The sequence below is a fragment of the Macrotis lagotis genome, chromosome 3 (genome assembly GCF_037893015.1).
Source record: "Macrotis lagotis isolate mMagLag1 chromosome 3, bilby.v1.9.chrom.fasta, whole genome shotgun sequence".
NCBI lineage: Eukaryota > Metazoa > Chordata > Mammalia > Peramelemorphia > Peramelidae > Macrotis > Macrotis lagotis.
Window position 1 is genome coordinate 172,673,573 of NC_133660.1, and position 22,024 is coordinate 172,695,596.

General features: G+C 33.6%; 1 protein-coding gene and 1 long non-coding RNA gene across 5 annotated transcripts in view; one reads left to right on the top strand and one right to left on the bottom strand.

Annotated features, from left to right (window-relative positions):
- The window catches only part of GRXCR1 (glutaredoxin and cysteine rich domain containing 1), a 131,172-nt gene extending 123,847 nt beyond the window's left edge, over positions 1–7,325 (bottom strand). Inside the window, exons 1-2 of one of the 2 annotated variants that reach the window (XM_074229522.1) lie at positions 7,127–7,325; positions 6,517–6,917 (exon numbers count right to left, since the gene is read on the bottom strand). In XM_074229522.1, coding sequence (XP_074085623.1) covers positions 6,517–6,909 — 393 coding nt within the window. In that variant the 5' untranslated portion in view covers positions 6,910–6,917; positions 7,127–7,325. The other variant, XM_074229521.1, reaches the window with a different exon arrangement.
- LOC141517963 (uncharacterized) overlaps positions 6,130–22,024 on the top strand; it is a 43,302-nt gene continuing 27,407 nt past the window's right edge. For 2 of the 3 annotated variants that reach the window (XR_012477032.1, XR_012477034.1), the window contains exons 1-4: positions 6,130–6,470; positions 6,764–7,103; positions 15,990–16,383; positions 21,496–21,647. This is a non-coding gene — a long non-coding RNA (uncharacterized LOC141517963). The remainder of the gene's footprint in view (positions 6,471–6,763; positions 7,104–15,989; positions 16,384–21,495; positions 21,648–22,024) is intronic. The other variant, XR_012477033.1, reaches the window with a different exon arrangement.

A 22,024-nucleotide genomic window follows, 5' to 3' on the forward strand; every position in this document is an offset into this window, starting at 1 on the left:
ATATGTATGAGAAGACATTACACCCCATTCCTTCACAAAGTTGTCAGTACCTTGGGGCATGGAATATTGTGAATAATATCAAAGGTTTTTTATATGTAATGATATGGTTTTGGTTAATTTTTTCTTCTGCTTCCTTTGAAAAAAAATTATTATAAGTTAGGAGTAATTAACCTTTGATCATTTTAAAAAATATTTTGATAATCGAATTTCAATAGAATTGGTTTCTTTTGCAATTCTATGCATTTTATGTATTTAAAACCATTATCTCAAGGAGCCCATAGGTTTTACCAGATTTCCAAAGAGATGTATATCACATGACCAAAAAATGAATTAAGAATCCTTATTCCAAGGGGTGACTCTCTGGGATAGAGCAATGAAGGATATATAAGGAAATCTAGGAAAAGCTTCAAAAACTAAATATATCAATAAAATCCATTTTAAAAATAATAGACAATATTTGTGCTTGCTTGTCTTTCTTCTGCATTTATGGAATATTTCCTCCTTCAAACTTCTTAAATAGCCATGAATGTGCTAATTATAGAAAACTCAATTGGAAGCATCCACTTCTACCCCAGTTACACAGGAAAGCATTAAATAGATATCAGCTTCTTAGCGAGAAGACTTTGGGCAGTTTTCTCATATTTATGAAAATCTCTAACCAAGACTGTTGTGCTCATGATAATAGAGCTTTAAGGTTGGTCAATATTATTTCATTTTCCTCAAAAAAATCATAAAGAGTAAAATGCAATTATTACTTACCTTTTACAATTAAGAAAACTGAGGCAAATAGTTTAAGTGATTTACCTGGTTTAACGTAGCTTGTTAGTTTCTAATGATGTATTTGAGCTCAAATCCTCCTGATTCTAAATCTCTCCAATGCACCCCCATTCCTTAATATATTGAATATTCAACCTATGGCCAAATGAAGCTTCCAGACTTTAGGGATTACAAACATTTTAATAAATTACTAAGATGACTTCAAAAAGCTACAAATTTGAGTATCTCATTTTTCAAAGCCAGCTACCCCTGGAGAATTCAAGGAAAACCTTTTGCCTTTCTGTAGATGCATAACTAGATTAAAAAGGATTAAAAAACAGTCTTCTTCCCATGATAATCAGATGCCATCAAATTATCACATTTGTAATGTAATTCTAACTAAAGTAATCCCAATTCTCATATTGCAAAATTCTTCTAAACCTAAAATATCCAGAAGGCCTCTTTTTCTATTTGATATTTTTAAAAAAATAAATGTTCCCCTCGGATGTAATGAAATATATTTATAAGGTACATTAATTTTCATCTGTTAGGTGTTTATACAGTTTTTTTATTCATTCCAAATAAAACCCCAGAAATTTTGCCAGATTTAGGAATGAGGCCACAATAATGTTTGTGAAGACCTGCTGTTACATTGTTTTCTTAAGTTGTTTGGAAACACCAGGTGTTGACTTACTAATTAGAGATACATCAGAGACTTCCACTAAAAATAATTAACTAGAACCTAAATTCTTTCTTGTAAAATATTTGTGTTTATTCAGCCTTCAGTGTTTAGCATTACTCATTCAATTGACAACTGCTAGCAATAGAGTTAGATTGTCATGAATTTTAAATGCCATTGGAATAGACAAATAGCTGGTCAATTGGGTAAGATAACTGGAAACAAGCACTTCCCACCAAGAGGAGGTACAATATACCCTAGCTATTCCTAAAATTAAAAATGTAATGGATTCAAGAAAGTCCCAGGACTAAAACTAGTCAGAATTCATGACCAGAGCTATGCTCCACAGTAATAAACTATCCTCTGAGATTACATCCTTGGATCAAGACAAAGGAAATTAACGCTGCAGGACAGTTTCTATAATCTGAGCCTTGGAATTTAGAAGAGAGAGAAAACAGAGAAGCAGAAAAAATAAGGCATAAAAGAAACAAAGGCATCTGCAAGGAGTTCAAGTAAAGTAGAAGAAAAAGAACAAAAGAAAATGATGTTGAAAACTTTAGGAAATATAGTGGGGAAAGGAAGGAAAAAGCAAGAATGATGTCTCAACAAGGAAGAATAATAGAAGGATTCTAGGTTTGGGATTTCTTATGTATCTGAATATTAGAGAAAAAACTACTATGCCAGTTCTCAGTGGGCATTATCAGATGATGAATGACAGAAAGAATGGAATGGAATAAACTATTACCACTTTACAATACATATATTAGTATACTTGGTAATAATTCTTCAAATCCAAAAGAAGTGGGGGGAGGCAGAAGCTAGATGTAGAGAAAGAATTCTCATTGTTTGTTAAACATCACCAAAAACTCACCAAAAATTGGAACAGGTAGTTAGGAAGATAATATAGAAAGTATAAATCTAGAACTTTTCACCTCAACATTTCAAGACCAAAAAAGTTATGAAACTTCCACACACAGATATCTTCTATATACTGTGTGATGGGATGAACTCTTTGTCATTCTCCAAGCCATGTCTGGCATTGTTCCATCTCTGGGTCTTCACTAAAATCATTCCCTGTGCTTAAAATGCTTAAAATAACCATCTGAAATTCTATCCTTAAACATCAAAGGTCAATTTGACTGTTTCCTTTAAAAAGTCTTCTTTAACTTGCCCAAGTGGAAGTGCTTTTTTTTTCCCCAAATCATCCTTCATATTGCTACCTGTGCAATACTCCTAAAACACTATTCTAATCAAGTCATCCCACATATTCAAATACTATCAATGGCTCCCTACTACCTATTGTCTATCAGCTCTTGATACTGGCATCCAAGGTCTTCTACAATCTGTCTTCAGTTTACTTTTGCAGAATCATCTCATGCTATACCTTTTCATATACTTTATAATGACTAATTCTTAATATGTTAATAACTCCTTCCCATGCCTTTGTTTAAACCATCTCCTATGTCTTTAATAGACCTCCTCTTTAGCTTTCTCCATTTGTTGAAGTCTCTACTTGAAGTCAAGTCAATTTTCAAGTCAAATACCAACTCAGACACCATTATCTTCCATGAAGTCTTCCTTAATCCTTCTTCTTCATCAGAAAGAGACACTTTTTTCCCTCAAATCACTCTTTTCCCTTTTTACTGTTCTGCCTACCATAAGAATTATGTAAGTATAATTCTTAATCATTCTATTAAGCTGTAAACTTCAAAAAAAATAGTGTCTATGTTGTCTCTTTTTATATCACCACTACCTGGTCTAGTGACTTGCACATAGTAGGCACTCAAAAAAATTTTGAAGTCTAATTATATTATAAGCAAGTCTATAAATCAACCATACTAAGACCATAGATAAGAGAAACATACAAACATAATTTGTATAATTTAAAATTTTAATTAATTGATTAAATTGCAATTATGCAATGATATGGGTACATTGTTATTCTCATTAAACTCAACCTTGAAGATTCTACTTAATCCAGCACAGCATAAGATTAGTATTCTTTTAATAGTTTCCTATATTTCTTAAAAGTGTTGAAAAATTATAAACATAATTTCAATGTAGAATCAATATTTGGAGGCCCAAGTATTTGTAAGAGAAAATAAAAGAGATAGAAAAATAAAGAGGAAGCAAAATGATTTACAAAAGCATTAAAAATGCTTCTAATATTTAGAATTTCTTTTCTTCCGAGTCCTACCTCTCATATTTCTATATTCATTGTTCTAGAGGAAGAAGGACAGGCAGTTGCAAAAGTGCAAAGTAAATATTTCAGTGCTTCTCCATAAGATTGGAGATGCAAAAATTTTCAAGATATTACTACTCACTGGAGCAGCTAGGCAGCACAGTGGATAGAGCACTGGCCCTGGAGTCAGGAGGACCTGAACTCAAATCTGACCTCAGACTCTTATTAATTTCCTAGCTGTGTGACCTTGGGTAAGTCACTTAACCCCATTGCCTTACATTTATTTTAAATATACTAACTTTTGTCCCTGAAAGATTCTTCTCAATGAAAGTTATATATGTTGAAATAATCATATATATAGTTAACTATAGTGTTTTAATAAAATAGAATATATTAATAATAGCTAGCTATAGTATTTTAATGTTTACAAAGTGCCTTGTAAATAGTATCTCATTTAAGTCTCATAACAACACTGGGAAGTAGATGTTATGATTATTCCCATTTTGCAGAAGAAGAAATGGAGGCTAAGAGGTTAATTAGCTTACTCAAGATAACACAGCATAGTCTGTGAAATGTGAAGGAAAAATGAGAAAAGAGAAAGATAAATTTAAGGAAGTGGAAAAAGAAATAAAAAGTAAATGATTCTCCCCACCCTGTACTCTACATCAACCAAGAAACCAGATCTAACTTATTAGTCCTTAAATTTCACCTTTTGTCTTCACAAGGTCAAAAGAATACTTCATTTAATTTTTGAAATAGTTTATTAAGGATACAACAAACTAAGAAAAGGGAAACACTTTATAAATTACTCTTCCTCAGCTACAAAGCAGATTAATGGTTCTTAGGTCCTTTACAGATCTCTGATAGCAATTGTGGTTATTGTTTTAAAACAAAAACAAAAAATAAGGAAATTAAATTATAAGAGAAGGATATCTTGCTTTGTTTTCTTCATAAAGTATAGGCAAATATTATGTGAAAGCAGAAAATATACAAGGAAATAGTTAATCCTAAATTAATATTAAAACCCAAACTTTAGGACTTTTTATAAATAGCTATTTGTAAATTAATATCATTTGCAGAATGAGGTTATGTTAAAGGGGTGAATTTCTTCCTTTGTAAATTTTACATATAAATAGTCAAAGTAATTAATTTTAGCCAGTAAAGAATGAATAAAGTTTCAAAAAATAGGATAAAATTGGATGCAATAATATAGAATAATGCTTCAATGAATCATAATACAATTTAAATAACTTCCTTTAGAGGAGAGAGAAAAGATGCATATTGAGTTTAAACATTTACAAAATTTATCTATAATACAAGTAAAAATTACAAAATAATCATCATTCAAAACAGTTGTAGAAGCAATTCCTGCCTTAGGCAAGAGGTTAAAATGCACTACATCAAAGGGTCCATGAAACATACAGATATTCTATAAATTTAGTTCTAATTAAAACGTGTGTGGAATGGTTTCTAACCTCCTAGATACAGTGCATCATTTTACCACCTGATTTAATTTGTCTAAATCTCACAAAACTTAGGATCATAGATTTGGAGATATAAAGGACATCAGCAATCATCTAGTCCAACCTCCTTATTTTATAGATAAGGAAACTGATCAGAGAGATTAAATTATTTGGCAGGAGTCACAGAAGTGATGAGGGTAGAGTCAAATTTTAAACTTAAATCCTCTAACTTCAAATGCAATAGGCTTTCCCCTGCACTATATATATATATATATATATATATATATATATATATATATATATATATATATATATAATTCTATGTCCCAGTATTCATTCAAAAAAGAAAACATTTTGTAGTTTGTCTATAAGGTAAAAACATTTCTTCCTTTGAAACAAAAATATTCAAATACATTTTACTGAGATTGCCCACTCTTAGTACCACTTCCTCACAGCATACACAATTGGGGGCCCCGGTGAGACATTTAAAGTTTTCAAAAAATATCAATTTTCAAGATGTTAGGAATCAGAGAAAATGGAATTATAATGAATATTTGATTACAACCTTACTGAAAATGATCAAGACTCTCTTTTCTGAAATAATGATTCATATTTTCACCAGCAAACCTTTTATCAAAATAATCCTGACCAAACCAGAATTTTCCATTTATAAAATGTGCCTTGACACGAAATCATTTTGAATAAAGGATAGCCAAAGACCCCAAAGCTTTTGCATAGCACATTCTTATGCTAATGTGTGAAATCACTCATATTTTAGAGAACTTTATTTCCTGTGAAATTAGGTCTATGCCTATACCTTCACATTGGAATAACCTTTTCCAAGACTTACTCTTGAAATCTTAGAAGCAGAGTAATGGATTTTGGGGATTCAAACTGTAATTCTTTTAGGATTAAAAGTAAAAGAAATGTCACCCACAACCAAACATGTCTTCATAAAATTGTGTGTAATTTCTTTGGGACCAATTGTTAGCATTTCTAAGTATTTATGAGTCTGGAGAGGGATGTGACCACTAAGTTGCCAAGCAGAGAGCTGGCATAGAGCCCACCATTTCTCTCTGAGGGCTTGTACTCTAGCTGAAAATGTATGTTTCTCTCATGTCTTGTTCCTAGACTAAGGAAAATCGTTACCCTGTTTAGTCAGCACCCCCTGAGGGGAACACAGAACCCAAAAGATTTCAGAGCAGTGTTTGGCTTTGAGAAATAGTTCTAATTTACTAAGTGCAGTGACCCTATCCTCAGCTTGGCTGCCTGGGGAGACAGCATCTTAGATGCACAAGGGTGCCACTGTGAGTCATGAAGTATGTAAGAGAAGTCATGAATAAGAGAGTTTTAATTTAGAGCGGAAACTGGAGGGAGCAGGGTCCAGATGGTAAGCTCGGAGCAAATTCACAGGAAAGGAAAGCTAGATTACTTACCTGTAGCACTTTGGTTAAGTTGTTAAAAAGGGCTTGACCAGCACTAACTTTGTATTTGATACCTCTGACTGTACCATTTTTGCTTAAAATGTTGACTCGTCTTGTACTAAATCCCTTCTCGGTGGTAGCCCTCGCTAACACAAGCAAGTTGTCTTGGTCGTTTTCATTTTCATCCCCCTCTGATCCTAAATGGCCATTCGGTTGTCCTTCTCCTTCACTTGGCCCACTGTTGTGATCTGTCCCACAGATACTGGCACATTCAGAATCCAGCGAATCTGAAGGCTCTCCATCTTCAAAAACCTCCTTCAGGACTCTGCCACTGTGAGACGAGGCAATTCGGAATCGGACTTTCCGTTGCCTGTCACCTTCAGACTTCATCTCACTCCTAAACATGGTCCCATCTGCCCAAACGAACAAACAGGTTTACATCATTCTGGTTTCAGTTGGTATTAGACCTGCCAGCTTGTCACGCTTACAACAATGTCCCGGCTCGTTTCGAGGGATGGCAGGTCCCATATGGGAGTAATCCTGTCAAGGAAAGAGGACTCCCAAGAATGGACAGCACATCCCTGCAATGAATAATAAATGTAAGTGTGTGTGCTATGGTTACCTTTAAGCTAAAACCTGCAAGGTGATCTCATCCATTAAATATTGAACAGGCATGCTTTGACTCTCCCATGCACCCAATGCAATGGAACAGAAAATAAGTGTAAGATAGAAAAATGAACTTAGTATATTTGAAGCAAATACTGTTGAAAGAGTTCCTAGTAGGAGTGTCTCTTTCAATTTCCTTTGACTAGAGGAGCCAGAAAAAAGATACTACTTCAGAAAGTAATGTAGATGTGTCAAGAACCCTATTGTTGACACCTAGGTGATGTCATTTGTCAGAAAACAAATTGGTTTTTTTTTTCTTTTATGCTCCTTTTCCAGGAGGGCTAGTATATAAAATGTAATCATCTCAAGCAGTAAAACTGAGTAAAATTATTCCTTTAAACCACTATTAATGCAAATAAGATGTCTTCTGGTTAGTATATGCTGAATTCACAGAAGATAGTATCATGTTCAATCCCAGATAACTAGAGGAATATTCCTTTGGGGGGAATTCCTTTGTGCTTAATAAGAGCTTTTCTCATGGTGCTATATACCAAGGTGTTAGGGAACAGTCCTAGCTTTGAGCCACATGTGGAGCAGGAGCAATGAGAAAGGACAGGGAAATCCATCTAAGCAGCCCAATCCAGTCAAACCAATCCTGGGAATCAATGGGAGAGTAGATATTGCTTCCAGATTGACTACCCCATCAAAATGTTTGTTATAGTTTTTCTTATACATAGTCTCTTTCAAAGAACCAGATGCTTATTAGAAATCTGCCACTTAATTCTCCTTAGTAATATCACAACTGATCCCTTTTGTGGTGTGGTGCAGAGGATAGGGAGCAGTAACATGCCCTCCCTTCTACTTTAGCCTTGCCTGGAATAATAGGTCTGAGAAAATAGCAAAAGAATGGATGTAAGAGGCACAAGTACATGATGTAGTGGATAGAGCACCAGCCCTGGAGTCAGGAAGACCCTGAGTTCAAATCTGACCTCAAACACTTGAAAATTTCCTAATTGTGTGCTCTTGGGCAAATCACTTAACCCCATTGTTTTGCAAAATACAAAGAAAAAACAAAAACAAAAAGAATGATAGTAAGATCATATTGATATGATAAGCTTCTGTGGTTAATCACAATGGACCTCCCTTATTATGCAGAATTCATCTTTATTGTAAATGGAAGCAGTATTGCCAAGGATATTCACATCTAATAGAGAGTTTGTCTTGCAAAAGGTACAATTTTGCCTCCAATGATCAAGAAAATTGAACAGCAAACTATACAGACTGAAGCAAAAGAGATGGCAATTACATATGTCCCAATCTGAGAGAAAGAACAAAAAGAAAGATAAAACAGTATATAAGACTCTACTTGTCACTTTCACTCTCTTCTATCTTTTCTCTTTCTTCTATTTCTTCCAATTGAACAAAGCTGGTAGTAGCAGCCATGTGGCTTCTCCTCTTGAAGGCAAAAGATCAGCACTATTATGATTCTCTCGCCCAGCTGCAGGCACCTTGCTCCCCCCACTATTTTGTCTAATATAAAGGCAAAAGTTTCAGTGGTTTCACATCATAATCTAATTGGGCCCAGGAAAAATGACCTAAGTCTTTCATTTCAAGATAGAAAATTTCAAATCAGGTTCAAATATTACCTTTGATTTTAGCCTTGTAAATCTCTGAGTCTCAAAATTCTCATTTGTAAAATGGGGAGAATAAAACTTATCTGCCCTTCACAGGATTATTTACAAGTAATTCTTATTATGCTATCTAAAGGAAATTATGGTGATCTCTGACTTCAGGGTTCTCAAGAATTATATTCTTTATACATAGAAGTCATTTCTGACAGATTTCCAAATTTGCGCTTAAATACAAATTTTCCAGAAAACTCATACACTTACATTTCTTCATATATTTCTAATTCTCTCTAGAGAAAAAATTGTCCTTATTTAGTGTACTTCAACAAGTCAAAAATACACATTAGCATCCACCAGAAACAGATACCAGAAGTGATGATCATGAATGGGAAAGTCTCCTTTACCATCAAGTTCCTCCCCAGAACAGTACTGCTAACTAACCCTATATACTCAGGTGATATGTCTTCATAAGGACTACTCTTGATTTCTCCAAAGTAGAAGTGATCCCTTTCTGATGTGTCCTAGAACATTGTCTCTATTTTTTATTATTTTTAGTATTATCCCATTATCCTTTATTACTGTCCAATTAAATATTATGGCATAGTTATTCATGTGCATGATTTATTTCCTCTATTAAAGAATTTGGGATAGGGGAGTAGTTTTGTTTTGCTTTGTTCATTTTTTAATATCATTGTTTAGGTACTCATGGCAAATTCTATGAACCCCTACTCAAAATAATGTTTTCAAATAAGTGAATGAAATGCTAAATTTTAGAAAAAAATGAAAATAAAGATATAATTTCTTTCTATTGAAGTTTACAGATCACTTAAGTCAACTCTTTGACACTATAGAGATTCATAAATCTTAAGTGAAATGCTCCTCCTTTAACAGGCTGTCAAGTCCTTAAAAACAGGGTATGCATTTTATTAATCATTGTATACCCAACACTTTGCACCTTGTAGACACTGAATCAATGTATATTGGATTTCATGAATTTGTGGATCCCTCCCCACAACCATGGACCATAAAATGTTCCAAGGTCAGTCTCAGAACTGTTGCTTGATATTGATTTCTTTGTGATATCAGTACTTCAGAGAACATCTAGCTGTCAAACCTCCACATAGAGGAGCCTTACTTTCACCATGTCCTTCTCTGAGTCTACTCAAAGGTTAGATATTAGCTCATCAGGAAACAAATCCAAAGAAACAACCCAACTGGACCCTTTTCCTTTGAAACATTTACTCATAACTAATATTTTTTTAAAAAATCAATTTGGAAGAAAAGGGGATGAGGGGATAATAGGGGAAGAGGTAAAATCTAGCATAATAAAAAAAATCGACCTGTAAATAAAATATAACAGTAGATCTAAAGTAACTGAAGAAAAGAAGAAAAAATACCTATGGGAAAGTAAAAGTGCATAAGCACCAGAACAAATAAATTCAGTGACATAAACAGTACAGAATTCATATAGGGGAGAAATTCATGGTTGTCTTAAAAAAATAAAGGATCATTAGTTGACATTAGTCCTGACTTTCAGCCCAGCCCTCCATCCACTTCTGGAGAATCAATTATGTGATATGTTCCCAAGAAATGCTCATTTCTACAGAAAATATATTGGAAAGAAATTAGCCCAAGGTGAAAAGTATTCAAATTCATTATCTCTATTTGCCTCTTGGGTTCCCTAATATTATATTGGTCCTAAATTCAATAACCCTTTCTTTACTTTTGAGCAGAGTTGATAATATCTCATTTGATATAATGGATGCTGGACAAAACAACTGAGATATCTAAGCCAAAGCAATTTGATTTGACAGTGCTTCCAGACTTGACAAAATTCTCAATCTTTTCCAAAACCTGCTCTGTATTTAGTTCTATTTCTGGGAATGATTCCCCCCCCCCACCTACTATATCACCAAGGTAGTGCTATTCAAGGTAGTCAGGTAATACTGAAGCCCCATTCAGTCACTCTGAAATTTCCCTAGTCTAGTCCCTTATCTCAAGGATCCCTAGAATTCCTTTTCTGAGTTTCACAATGACCTTATGATGATGATGATGATGATGATAATGATTATGATGATGATGATGATGATGATCTCCTTCAGTCTTCTCTTAGTTATCTTTTTGGCTCCAGACAACAAATGAAAATCTTACCCTCTCCATTTACTGTTTTTCCCCAACCTATTCAGTTGGCCAGAAGTATTCCAATGTTTCCCCATTTCTGGGTATTGGGGGTGGGGGAAGGGGCAGTCAGAATCTTGTTCAAAGAATTGTTCATGAGACTCCACTAATGAATCTACTTTTGTTGGTCATCTGGAAGACATTTCAAGTAGAAGGTATTTCGTAATAGGCAAATATATTAAAATAACAATAGAACAATGTTTTCATAAATCTTAAGCCCACTCACCCAATGAGCACACACATACCTCATTTCACAGCAAATTGCTCTTTGAGAAATAGGTCTAATTTGTTAATGAGCTTATGTTCATTAAGAAGAGTAAATCTATACATTTGAACAAATCAAGAAGTATTTAGGAATTGCTTGCTTTATTCCAATCACTGTGCTGGGGCTACAAAGAAAACAAAAAAAGAACTGGTCCTTAAGGAGTTCTAATGGTGGAGGTTACATGAAAATAACAACAAACAAATAAGATATATATAGAATAATTGGTTGGTAATTTCGGAGGAAAGACACTACTATTAAGATAGACCAGAAAGGTTATTTGCAGATGGTTGGACATTAGTTGAGCAGGGGAAGTCATAAGGCAGAAATGAAGGAGGAAACATTCCAGGTTTGAAAGTCAGTCAGAGAAAAGGTCAGAAAATGGAATATCTTGAGTAAAGAATAGCAAGGAGACCAGTGTCATTCAATTGTATTTATGTGAAGAGGAATAAAGCCTATAATGATCGTAAAAGGCAAACATCATATTGAAACATAAAAAACATGAAACACATTTCTAGGATAGCCATGTGAGGAGTTAATGCATGATTAAAGTATATGGGGAAAACAATTCATACTTCCATTATTACAAAACTGAAGTCACAATATCATTCTGTTGGAACTGCTCCTTGCCTAGTGTGTATCATTTCTCTGCCCTATCAGCTCTTCAGGAATCCAGTTATCTTTTGGGATATCTAAAGTCCTAAGCAATGGAAAGCTATGCTTAAAAGACAAGAACCTCATATAGGTTATACAGAAATAAAACATGTGTCCAGGGACCTCTGCAAACAGGTATACATAGGTAATAACATGGCCAATACACACAAGGAAAAATAAACCTTTAAAGGAAACACTATGACTGTCAAAACAATTTTCCACCATTTTCACTAGGGAGTGCTGTGGTTAATAAGCCTTTTTTCTATTGTGCCTCATATGAGGTACTATCTTAAAGGTCATTTGCTATAATCTTCCAGTTTACTGCTATCTCTGTTCATAGGAAGTCTTTCATTCACTCCATAAAAGGAGGCATTGAAATGCTTTTCAACTTTCCTCCATCAGTCCTCTCATCCAATTACCATGAAGATACCTTCAGATAGGTCATTCCTTTATGTTTATGAAGCTCTTACCCTCAGCAGGGTTATGGTAGAAAATAGAGAGTTACAGGCTAAAATCAGGTGTATCTTTTCATCTCTTCCATTTGAATCTTCTCTAAACTGAACTTATTATTTTATTTCATATTTATCAAATGTTTTTCCTGATTGTCTTAATTTGATTTTCCAACTGAAGGGTACAAATCTATATTAGATCTTAGGATTTATCATAGCCCTCTCATTACATAAATTTCTCCATGGCTCTGCATTGTCAAATGGGAAAAAAAATCATTAATATTGTATGACTATATGACCACCCTTGACTTCCCACATTAATCTTTTCTGTTAAAATAGAAATAATTTTCTGGCTAGGGAAAGCTCGAAAGCTTGGTCTCGCCTAGATCTCTGAAATGTAGCTTGCCCTTGTGAATAATTCTAACTTTCAATAAATTTTAACTTTTTTTTCCATCTCCCATTAAGAGTTATTCCAGCATCTGGGCCTAGTTTTTCTAGTAACTATGTGGCATTGATGAAAGGCTCCATCTCTTTTAGAGTATATATTCATCAATTCTGCTTTTCCCCAAGGTTCAAAAAGAGGTTATTCTATTTCAAATACAGAGTCAAAAGTTTAGGCTAAAAGAAAATTTTCCTTCCTCCTTCCACATCCATTGACTGAGAAAAGAAGACTGACATGCCTTGAGTCCAATGAATAAGTCATTCATGGTTCAGGTTTTCAACACTGTCTTGTACCCTCAGGTTCTCATCTGTGCTTTATCCTTTAGATGTCTCCAGGGAGAAGATCTTCAGTTAAAAGTGTTTTATATCTCAAGGAGATTTTTTTAGCATAGTATTAATGGGATTTCCCCCTATTGAGTTATTATTTGTAGATTTGTCTCCTTTTGAAGTCTTAATTGAATATTGCAGTGATCTCAGAATAAGAGAAATATACCTCTTAATTTCAGTGTCTTCCCTCTGATTATTATTTCTTATTTATCCTGTATATAGCTTAATGAATAGATAGATAAATAGATAATTTATATATATATATATATGTATATATATGGGTATGTAGGTATATATATATATATATATATATATATAAAATCTGTGTATATAAGTATACACATATACAAACATATACAGTATATATATATATATATATATATATTTTTTTTTTTTTTGCATGTTCTCTCCTTCCCATTAGATTGCTAGTTCCTTGAGGGTAGGGACTATCTTTGCCTCTTTTTTTGCATCCACTTGCATATAGCAAAGTATGACACATAGTATGTCCTTAATTAATTAATGCTGATTGATTGATTGATTGATAGTGGATAGTATGTTGGCCTTGGAACTAGAATGGTCTGAATTTAAATCCTGCCTCAGAAAATTTCTGTCAGTGTGACCCTGAGCAACTTATTTAACTTATCCCAGCTTCATTTTACACATATGTGAAATGGAGAGAACAATAGAACCCTCTTCTCAATAGATCAAATAAAATTATATGACAGTGTTTTGAAAGTATTATGTAAATGCAAGCAATTTAGATTTAACACAGTAGTTTTTAAGCCATAGGAGATTTTCATGTCCCTGGCCTACTTATCCTTTGTCTGACAGCTTCAGTAAATATCTATTGAATGAATTGATTAATGCTTTTTCCGACTGCTGACCTGATTGTTTCAAATTACTAAATTTGGTGTTATGGTTGTTCAGTCATTTCAATTGTGTTCATTCTTTTGATCTCATTCGGGGATCTCTTGAAAATTATACTGGAGTTGTTTGCCATTTCCTTCTCTAGCTCATTTTACAGATGAAGAAACTAAGGCAAACTGAGTTAAGTGATTTACCCAGGGCCACACAGTTCCTAAGCATCGGAGGCTATATTTGAATTCACAAATATGAGTTTTTTTGACTCCAGGTCCCTGCTATACCATCTAGCTCTCTCTAACAACAGTATGTGGGGTCCCTCTATGACTTCATGCAAAATCATAAGAATTTCTATGACTGAAAAATAATCAAAATTGTTGAGGTTCACTTACAGAGGAATATTATAAAAAACATCCAGGCTTATCTTCTAAGAGCAGATACATAGTCAATGTCAATGTAGTGGAAGTTCTTAGGATCTACCAAAATGGAATTTTTCAAGCCAGCTCCTAATCCTGCCCCCTTGGAACATGAGTTTTGCAAATACTAGAGTCACATCCCATGCCACAATGAGGAACTGGTGAAGGAAATATCAGCATGATATAGGGGAAAAGGCAGTGGCTCTAGAGACAGAAGACTCAGGTTCAAGTCCATCTGTCTCTGACACTGCATGACCCTTGGCAAGTCACTTAATCTCCATGACAATCAGTTTCCTCATCTGTAAAATGAAGAGGTTGGATTACTTGTTCTCTGAGATCCCTTACAGCTAGTTCTAAATCTATGATGCTCTGGCCTTCAACAGTGACCAGAGATGTCACTTTTGCAAGAATACATGGGTTCTATTACATTTCAAGTCCCCTTTTTGCCAAAGAATCATTCTTTCAAGAGAAATAGGAATTTTCTTCCCCATAAAATAGAAAGTCCATGAGGACAGAGACTGAATCTCCTCTATACCAAAAAAACAAACAAACGAACAAAAAAACCTCACCTTGGAAAAACAGAAAATGGTCCTGTGCTTATTAAAGGCAATCATGATATTTACAAGACTACAACTTTGAAATCTCTTTTCTTCACCTCCAACCACTAAGTAAATTTAGACAAATTGTAGGGAACATACAGAGAAGAACAAAAACAAAATGATTAGAGAGGTGGGTACATCATGTGAGAGGAAAGATTAAAATAGCTAAGTCTAGTATGACTCAGTAATGACTAAAGGGAAACATGATTACAATCTCTAAATATTTTTGAGTGAATTTCAAAGGAAGAGTTGTAGACCAGGACTCAAAATGCTCAATTAACTCTTTGAGTTGAAAAAATATAAGCTCTTTCATTGAAGAATGAGATCAATAGATGAATCATGTTTCAAGGAAAATTTAAATTTTGAAAAAAATATTTTGGAGGTAGGAGAATTGTGATTTCTCCCCCCAAAAAAAACTCATCAGTGTAAGAGTTTATTTGATTAGAGAACTGACCAGTTAAGTCACTTGCCCATAATCATACAATTAATATGTGTTCGAATCAAGATATAAATCCTATGAATTCCCAATTTAGCCGACCATTTGTTATACTGAAAACTATCAGTAAATGCAGAGAAATGTATGTTGAAAATCCAGGTGACAAATTCTCATGAGCTAATGAATGATTTATTGGTTTTGTTTTCTATTGGTCTAATGGATCATCATATACATTATTTTAAATTTAAATAAAATAGGGGCAGCTAGGTGGCACAGTAGATAGAGTACCGGCCCTGGAGTCAGGAGTACCTGAGTCCAAATCCAGCCTCATACATATAATAATTACCTAGCTGTGTGGCCTTGGGAAAGCCACTTAATCCCATTGCCTTGCAAAAACTAAAAATTAAAATTTTTTTTAAAAATTAAAAAAATAAATTTAAATAAAATAAATTATTCATTTCTGTGATTCTATATATGTTCTTCCCCATTCATTCATATGTAAATGTAAGGAAAAGCTGTGAGAAAAGCTGTGAATATAAGTAATTACAAGGGAGTATATTTTAATATCATATAAATGATACAATTGAGAAAAACTCTAGCAATAATATTTCTTCTTTTATATCTCCAGCAACATCTCCAGTTATCCTAATCTAAGTCTTCCTACTGGACTCTCTGGAGGAAAAAGTGAAGCTGAAGGCTTAGTGTAGCCCTGCATCACTTAAATACAATTCACCTTCTTAATATCATTGGGTCCCACTGAGAATGAAGGATGAACAACAATCAACCCAAATCTCCTCAACATCCTTCTCAGTGACCTCAGCTATGGTTGTCTTTGAATCTAGTCTACTGAAGTCATTTTTGGTCTCCAAAATTTGTCCATGACAAAGTTCCTGTGACTACTTTTTTCATGTTGTCATGACAAGGAAACTTCATATGGCATTCTGTCAGACAATAGCAGCTAGCATTTATCAAATACTTATCATACATGTGACAATGTGCTGACCACTGAGACACAAATAATGGTAATGTACCACTACCTACCTTCAAGGAATTCCCATTCTAAAGGACATAGTCAATATAAAAACCACTATGTATATATGATATTATAAATATAAAGTCATATGATTTATATATTATATAACATATTCTATTATACACATATTTATAAATAATATTATAATATTTTACATTACAGACATTTAGATAGTGCCTTCAGTAACAATAAGTATTGAAAAGGAGAGAGTGAGTGAAGGGGTGGAAATAATGAGTTTTGTTTTAAACATGAATTTGAGATACTTTCTAGGACATTGAGTTTGAAAGATGCAATAGACAGGTAGTAATTCATGATTTGGGCAGTTAGAGTGCTCAATGGATAGAGATCCTGGACCAGTGTCAAAAAAGAGTTATCTTCCTGGGTTCAAATCTGCTCTTAGACATTTGCTATAGCTGTGGCAAGTCACTTAACACTATTTGCCTCAGTTTTTCAATTGTCAAATGAACTGGAGACAAAAAAGGCAAACCACACCATTATCTTTGCCAAGAAAACCCCAAATGGGGTCCCAATGAGTTAGATACAACTGAACAACAAAAAAAATAATTTAGGAATGGAGCTCAGAAGAGAATGTAGAGCTAGATATAGAAATATAGAAAATCTGCATGGAGATAGTGAAGCCAATAGAACAAATGAGATCAAGTGAGTGAGAATAGAGAGAAAAGAGAAGCTGGCCAAAGAGAGAAGTTTAAGGAACATCCACAAATAATGGGTATGTCAAGGAAGATTCAGAAAAAGAGACTTTTACTTTCTAAACTCCTAAATATTATAGATTTTGCTATAATATACACATTATTATGCATATACATGGACACGATAAATATTACATAGTGATGAATTCAAAGATGAGAATGTCAGATACTATTTTCCAAAAGAACCCAAGAAAATAAATCTTCTTGCAAGGAGAATTCTAATTCCTTTTTTCTATAGCAGAAATAAAATCAAATAATCATTCTTTTATTCATATAAGCATATAAATAAAAAGCATAAATATTATGCTACAGATAATCATGAAGCAAATGTGGGTCAAGTGAGTGTAGCTGAGTTTTGACATTTAAAGTAATAGTAACAGAAAGTCAATGAACCCATTAACAGTAAATGCATTCCCTGTGCCCTTACTGTTACTACTTCCTAGATATCACTTTTATTCTCTTATTTTTCTCAATCTCAGAAATGCTAAAAATTGATCAGTACAAGTGAAGCAGCAGCTTCATTCCAATACTTGGCAATGCAATTGTCTGTTTTCTAACAGCACTTGTCCCTTGTGTAGGAATAAACCATTAATCACTCCTCAAATTCTATTCTTAAGGCCTCCTACCTAAAGGAAAGAAAACAAGTTTGAATTTTTCAAAAATACTGGTGGAGTAAAAACAAGTAATTTGATAGCATGTGAAACTTCAGGATTTATAGAATATTGTCTTATTTAATCCAAATTTAGTTAATGTTTCATATATATATATGACAACATGAAAAATAGAGGAATTATATATAGAGAAAAATATTTAGTTCCCTATATCGGAATTCATTACTTAATTATGCATGACAATTCTGAATGTTAAGAGTGAAAATTTTGTTATGGGAAGAAAAAGAAAAGGGAATTTTTAAAAGACAGACTTGAAAATGTTGTTTCTGACAAAAGGGCCATTCTTGGATTACGTATCTAGAGGAAAATATGAAGAATTTTATTATATTAGTTCCTTATTTAGTAGAATTTTGCTGGAGTTAAAAAACTAGAATAAATTGAACTAATTATCCTTACTATGTCCATCAATGCAAGCTAAATCCATCTGCTTGAACAAGGTCCAGAACAGTGTGACAGAGAGCTTGGGATGGGGGGAGTATTTAATTTAAGAATAGTCTCTAGATATCAACCCCAGGCATTTATAGTTCTCTGAGGATCTTTCTCTATTACAGGAACACTGAAATTTTTGAGGATTTTCTCATTCAGAGGGATTATATGGATTAATCAACCACTAAGATTCTAAGTCAAAACTTTTCACTGAATAAAGAATATCAATGATCATTCCATATTGGTATGGATTGAAAGAATTTATGATGATTCATAAAAGGAAAATTTAGGAGAAGCATGATTTCTGTCTTCCAGTATTTGAAGGTCTATCATATGGAATACTATTAACTAATTCTGCTTGACCCCAAAGACAAATGAGTACATATAATAGAGACATAATTTAGCTCCAAACTAAGTCAATTCCAAAGTGGAATGCACTGATGCTTCAGGACTCAGTAATACTTATAAGTTTTTAGTCAGAAACTAAATAATCATTTATTGGAGATGTTATGGGAGATAGCAGAGAGGAAACATTCGACTCTCATTTGCCACTCCCTTGCATAAGACTGAACTCTGATTGGGAAACTCAAAAAGTCATAGTGAGCCATTTATTTTCCCAGTGCTAGAGGACTTCCTGAGATGAATAAAAGTGGTCCTGAAGACAGGATTAGACTAAGAACCTGATAGGAAAAATTCTAGTACTTAGGAACTGAGAGAAAGCTGAGATGGGGCACCAATGCAAGAAGTATCAAGACAGAAAGAGATTCCAAGGGATCCCTAGACATTTCTAGATCTAGGAACAGGTTCCATCTGGCAGCACTGTCACCTACTATACAAGTCCAAAGTAATATTGGCCCTAGCTATATAATGAGCAAGGAACAAATTCTGAGAAAGAAATAATCATAGTGTGATGCTGATCCCAGGAGAAAAGAAATCTACTGGATATCAAAGGAAAACATTCTCTACCTGCAGAGCCTCCCAGTGGGCTAATAGTGACTGAGTCTAACAGCACACTACTGAAATGCCCAACAACTTATCAAGCAATAGACCCAAAACTTTTTTTTTTATCAAAGAGCAATAGACAGACCTCTCCTTAAATTATATTACTCTAGGTGCACTGAAAGTGCTTAAGTTCCCAGTAGGAGCTATGAAAGCAGCAAATGAAAGAGGAGAAATGTTCAGATCAGACCAGGAGTGTGCATTAACAACAAAGAAATGTCATGAAGAAGGCTAGAACAATGGACATAAAGAAATCAGAAATAAAAGACCCTTGTAGTGATAGGGAAGACTAAAATAAAAGCATAGAAGAAGAAAATGACTTGGAAAAAACCTACAAGCAAAATCTAAAGCAAAAATGCAGCTTAGACACAAGTCCAACAAGAATTTCAAGAACAGTTAAAACAAGAGATTAAGGGGGAAAGAGCTAAAATGTTTTTAAAACTAATTAGAATAATAAAGGGAAAATAGGAAAAATAAGCAAGAGCTGAGGGGAAAAACACATGAAGAGAATTAATGATTCGGAAATAGAGAAATAAAATTTTAGTGAAGAAAATGACTTTTAAAAAAGGAAAATTAGCCGAATAGGAGCTAATGACAAATTAAAATTTAAAAATTGAATAATAATAATTTAATAATAATGAAAATAATGAAAAATTGGAAAATTGGAAAAAGAAAGAGAATATAAAGAATATTATAGGAAAAAAAATCTGTGAGTAGAGAAAATTTGACAATCACTAGACTACTTGAAAACCATGAGCTACAACAACAACAACAAAAAATCCTTGACATCATATTTCAAGAAATCATAAAGAAAACTATTCATTTATCTTGGAACTAGAGGGTAAAGTGGAAATTAAAATCATTCTTGGTCATCACCTGAAAGAAATCTCCAAATGAAAAATACTAGAAATCTTAAAGCCAAAATTAATAATTCTCTAGTCAAAGAAAGAAATACTACATGTAACCATTTTCCAATTCTAGAACTATGGCTAAATGTATAGTGTTATTGCTCTTAGAAAGGACAAAATTATTCAACTTCCCCATGGCTCAATTCATCATTCTTATGGCATAGCAAAATATTTCACCCCCAACCCATAATAATTTAATTATAGGTGTTGTCTTCATCTTTTAGAGTATAAGCTCCTTGAAGGTAATTTTAATTTTTTTAATTTTAGTTTTGTCTCTAAGTTTGTATCTTTCCTATTTAGCATAATGCTTAATACATAGTAGGCATTAAGCAAAAGTTTTTTTATTCATTCATTCATTCATTCATTTCATTCCCATTCTGACAATGTATGACAAGTTTAGAAAACTATGTTACTACTTCATCTACACAGACAAAAACACAAGACCCACCAACTAACTTGATAGAAGGGAAATTTTTCTGTCTCCTTCCTTTCTCCTTGATTAATCATGGAATATGAAACAATCAGAAGTGGGTCACAGAATGAAAATTGATTGTCAAACCCTGATCTTAACTAAGTAATCATGTCTAAAAAATGATTGTACAAGTCTGTCTTCCCACTAAATTCCATTTGATATTTAAAGACAGATTGGTAGAATATTATAAATTTCTGCATGAGTATTTCTCTCATTGTTCAGCAGGGATAAAAACAAAACAAAAATAAACAAACAAAAGCCAAAATAGCATTCGACTTTATCATAAAACATTGATATTTATTCTTGAGGTTTTTCCAGCTATAATAATAAAAACACTAGCTGAGACAAACTGAGAAATAAGTACAAAAATGTCACTGTAGAAAACTGAAGCCAATTATGTTGATCTGAAACCGGATTCAAATTAGGTGCTATGCCAACAAAGGGGGCTCATGTTGTTTACTTTTTATATAGTTGGCATGTTGATAGAAGAAATGTAAAAATCTTAAAAGTATTTTCAACCCCATTTAAATGAAAAGTCAGTGCTCTAATTTTGAGTCAGATCTCCGGAGTTCAATTCCATTCCTTACCACTTATCTAAAAAATTTTGAGTAACTCATTTAAGGACACTGGGATAAAATATTCTAAAGATATAATGAGAGAATTTAGAAGCATTCTTCTCTAAACTTCTAATATTTTAGATGACAGATATGAATCCAAAAAAATTAAATCATTTGCCTAATGTCACAAAAAATAGTGAGTGACAGAGGTGGGATTTAAATATAGTTCCTATTCTTAGATGGGACTGTAAGATAGTGGAGTGGATAGAGTACCAGGCCTGGAATCAGGAAGACTCATTATTGTGAGTTAGAATTTGATCTTACATACCTACTTGTCACTTAACTCTGCTTGTTTCAGTTTTCTCATCATTCTCATCACATGGCAGACCACTACAAGAAACCTCCCAACGGAGTAATGAAAATTCAGACATGATTGAAAAACAACCAGATAATAAACAAGTCTCATTCTACTTCCATCATATCATGCTGCTTCCTTCCTCTAACATGATGGTAGGTGGGTAGTTGTTCTTAAATCTCAAAGAAGGCAATGACATCAGGGAAGTCATACAGATAAGGTTAATTATAGAGAGAGGGTGTTATACAAAGACACAAATCTCACTATCTTTTCCAGAGTCATGTGAGTCCAGTGGTCTGACATAATAAGATCAGATCAACTGAGATGACCACTATATGGTGTGATACTTTGACCTTTTAGAGCCAAGTCTTAAGTCAGATCATCGAGGTTCCTCAACATTACAGTATCATTGACTAAGCAACATTCAGTCATATCTCCACATATGGTAACTAGTTTGCAAAGGTATCTCAGCCAAAAAGACACATGGATTGTACAAAGCTGCAATTCTATTTTAATGACAACAAACTTTCAA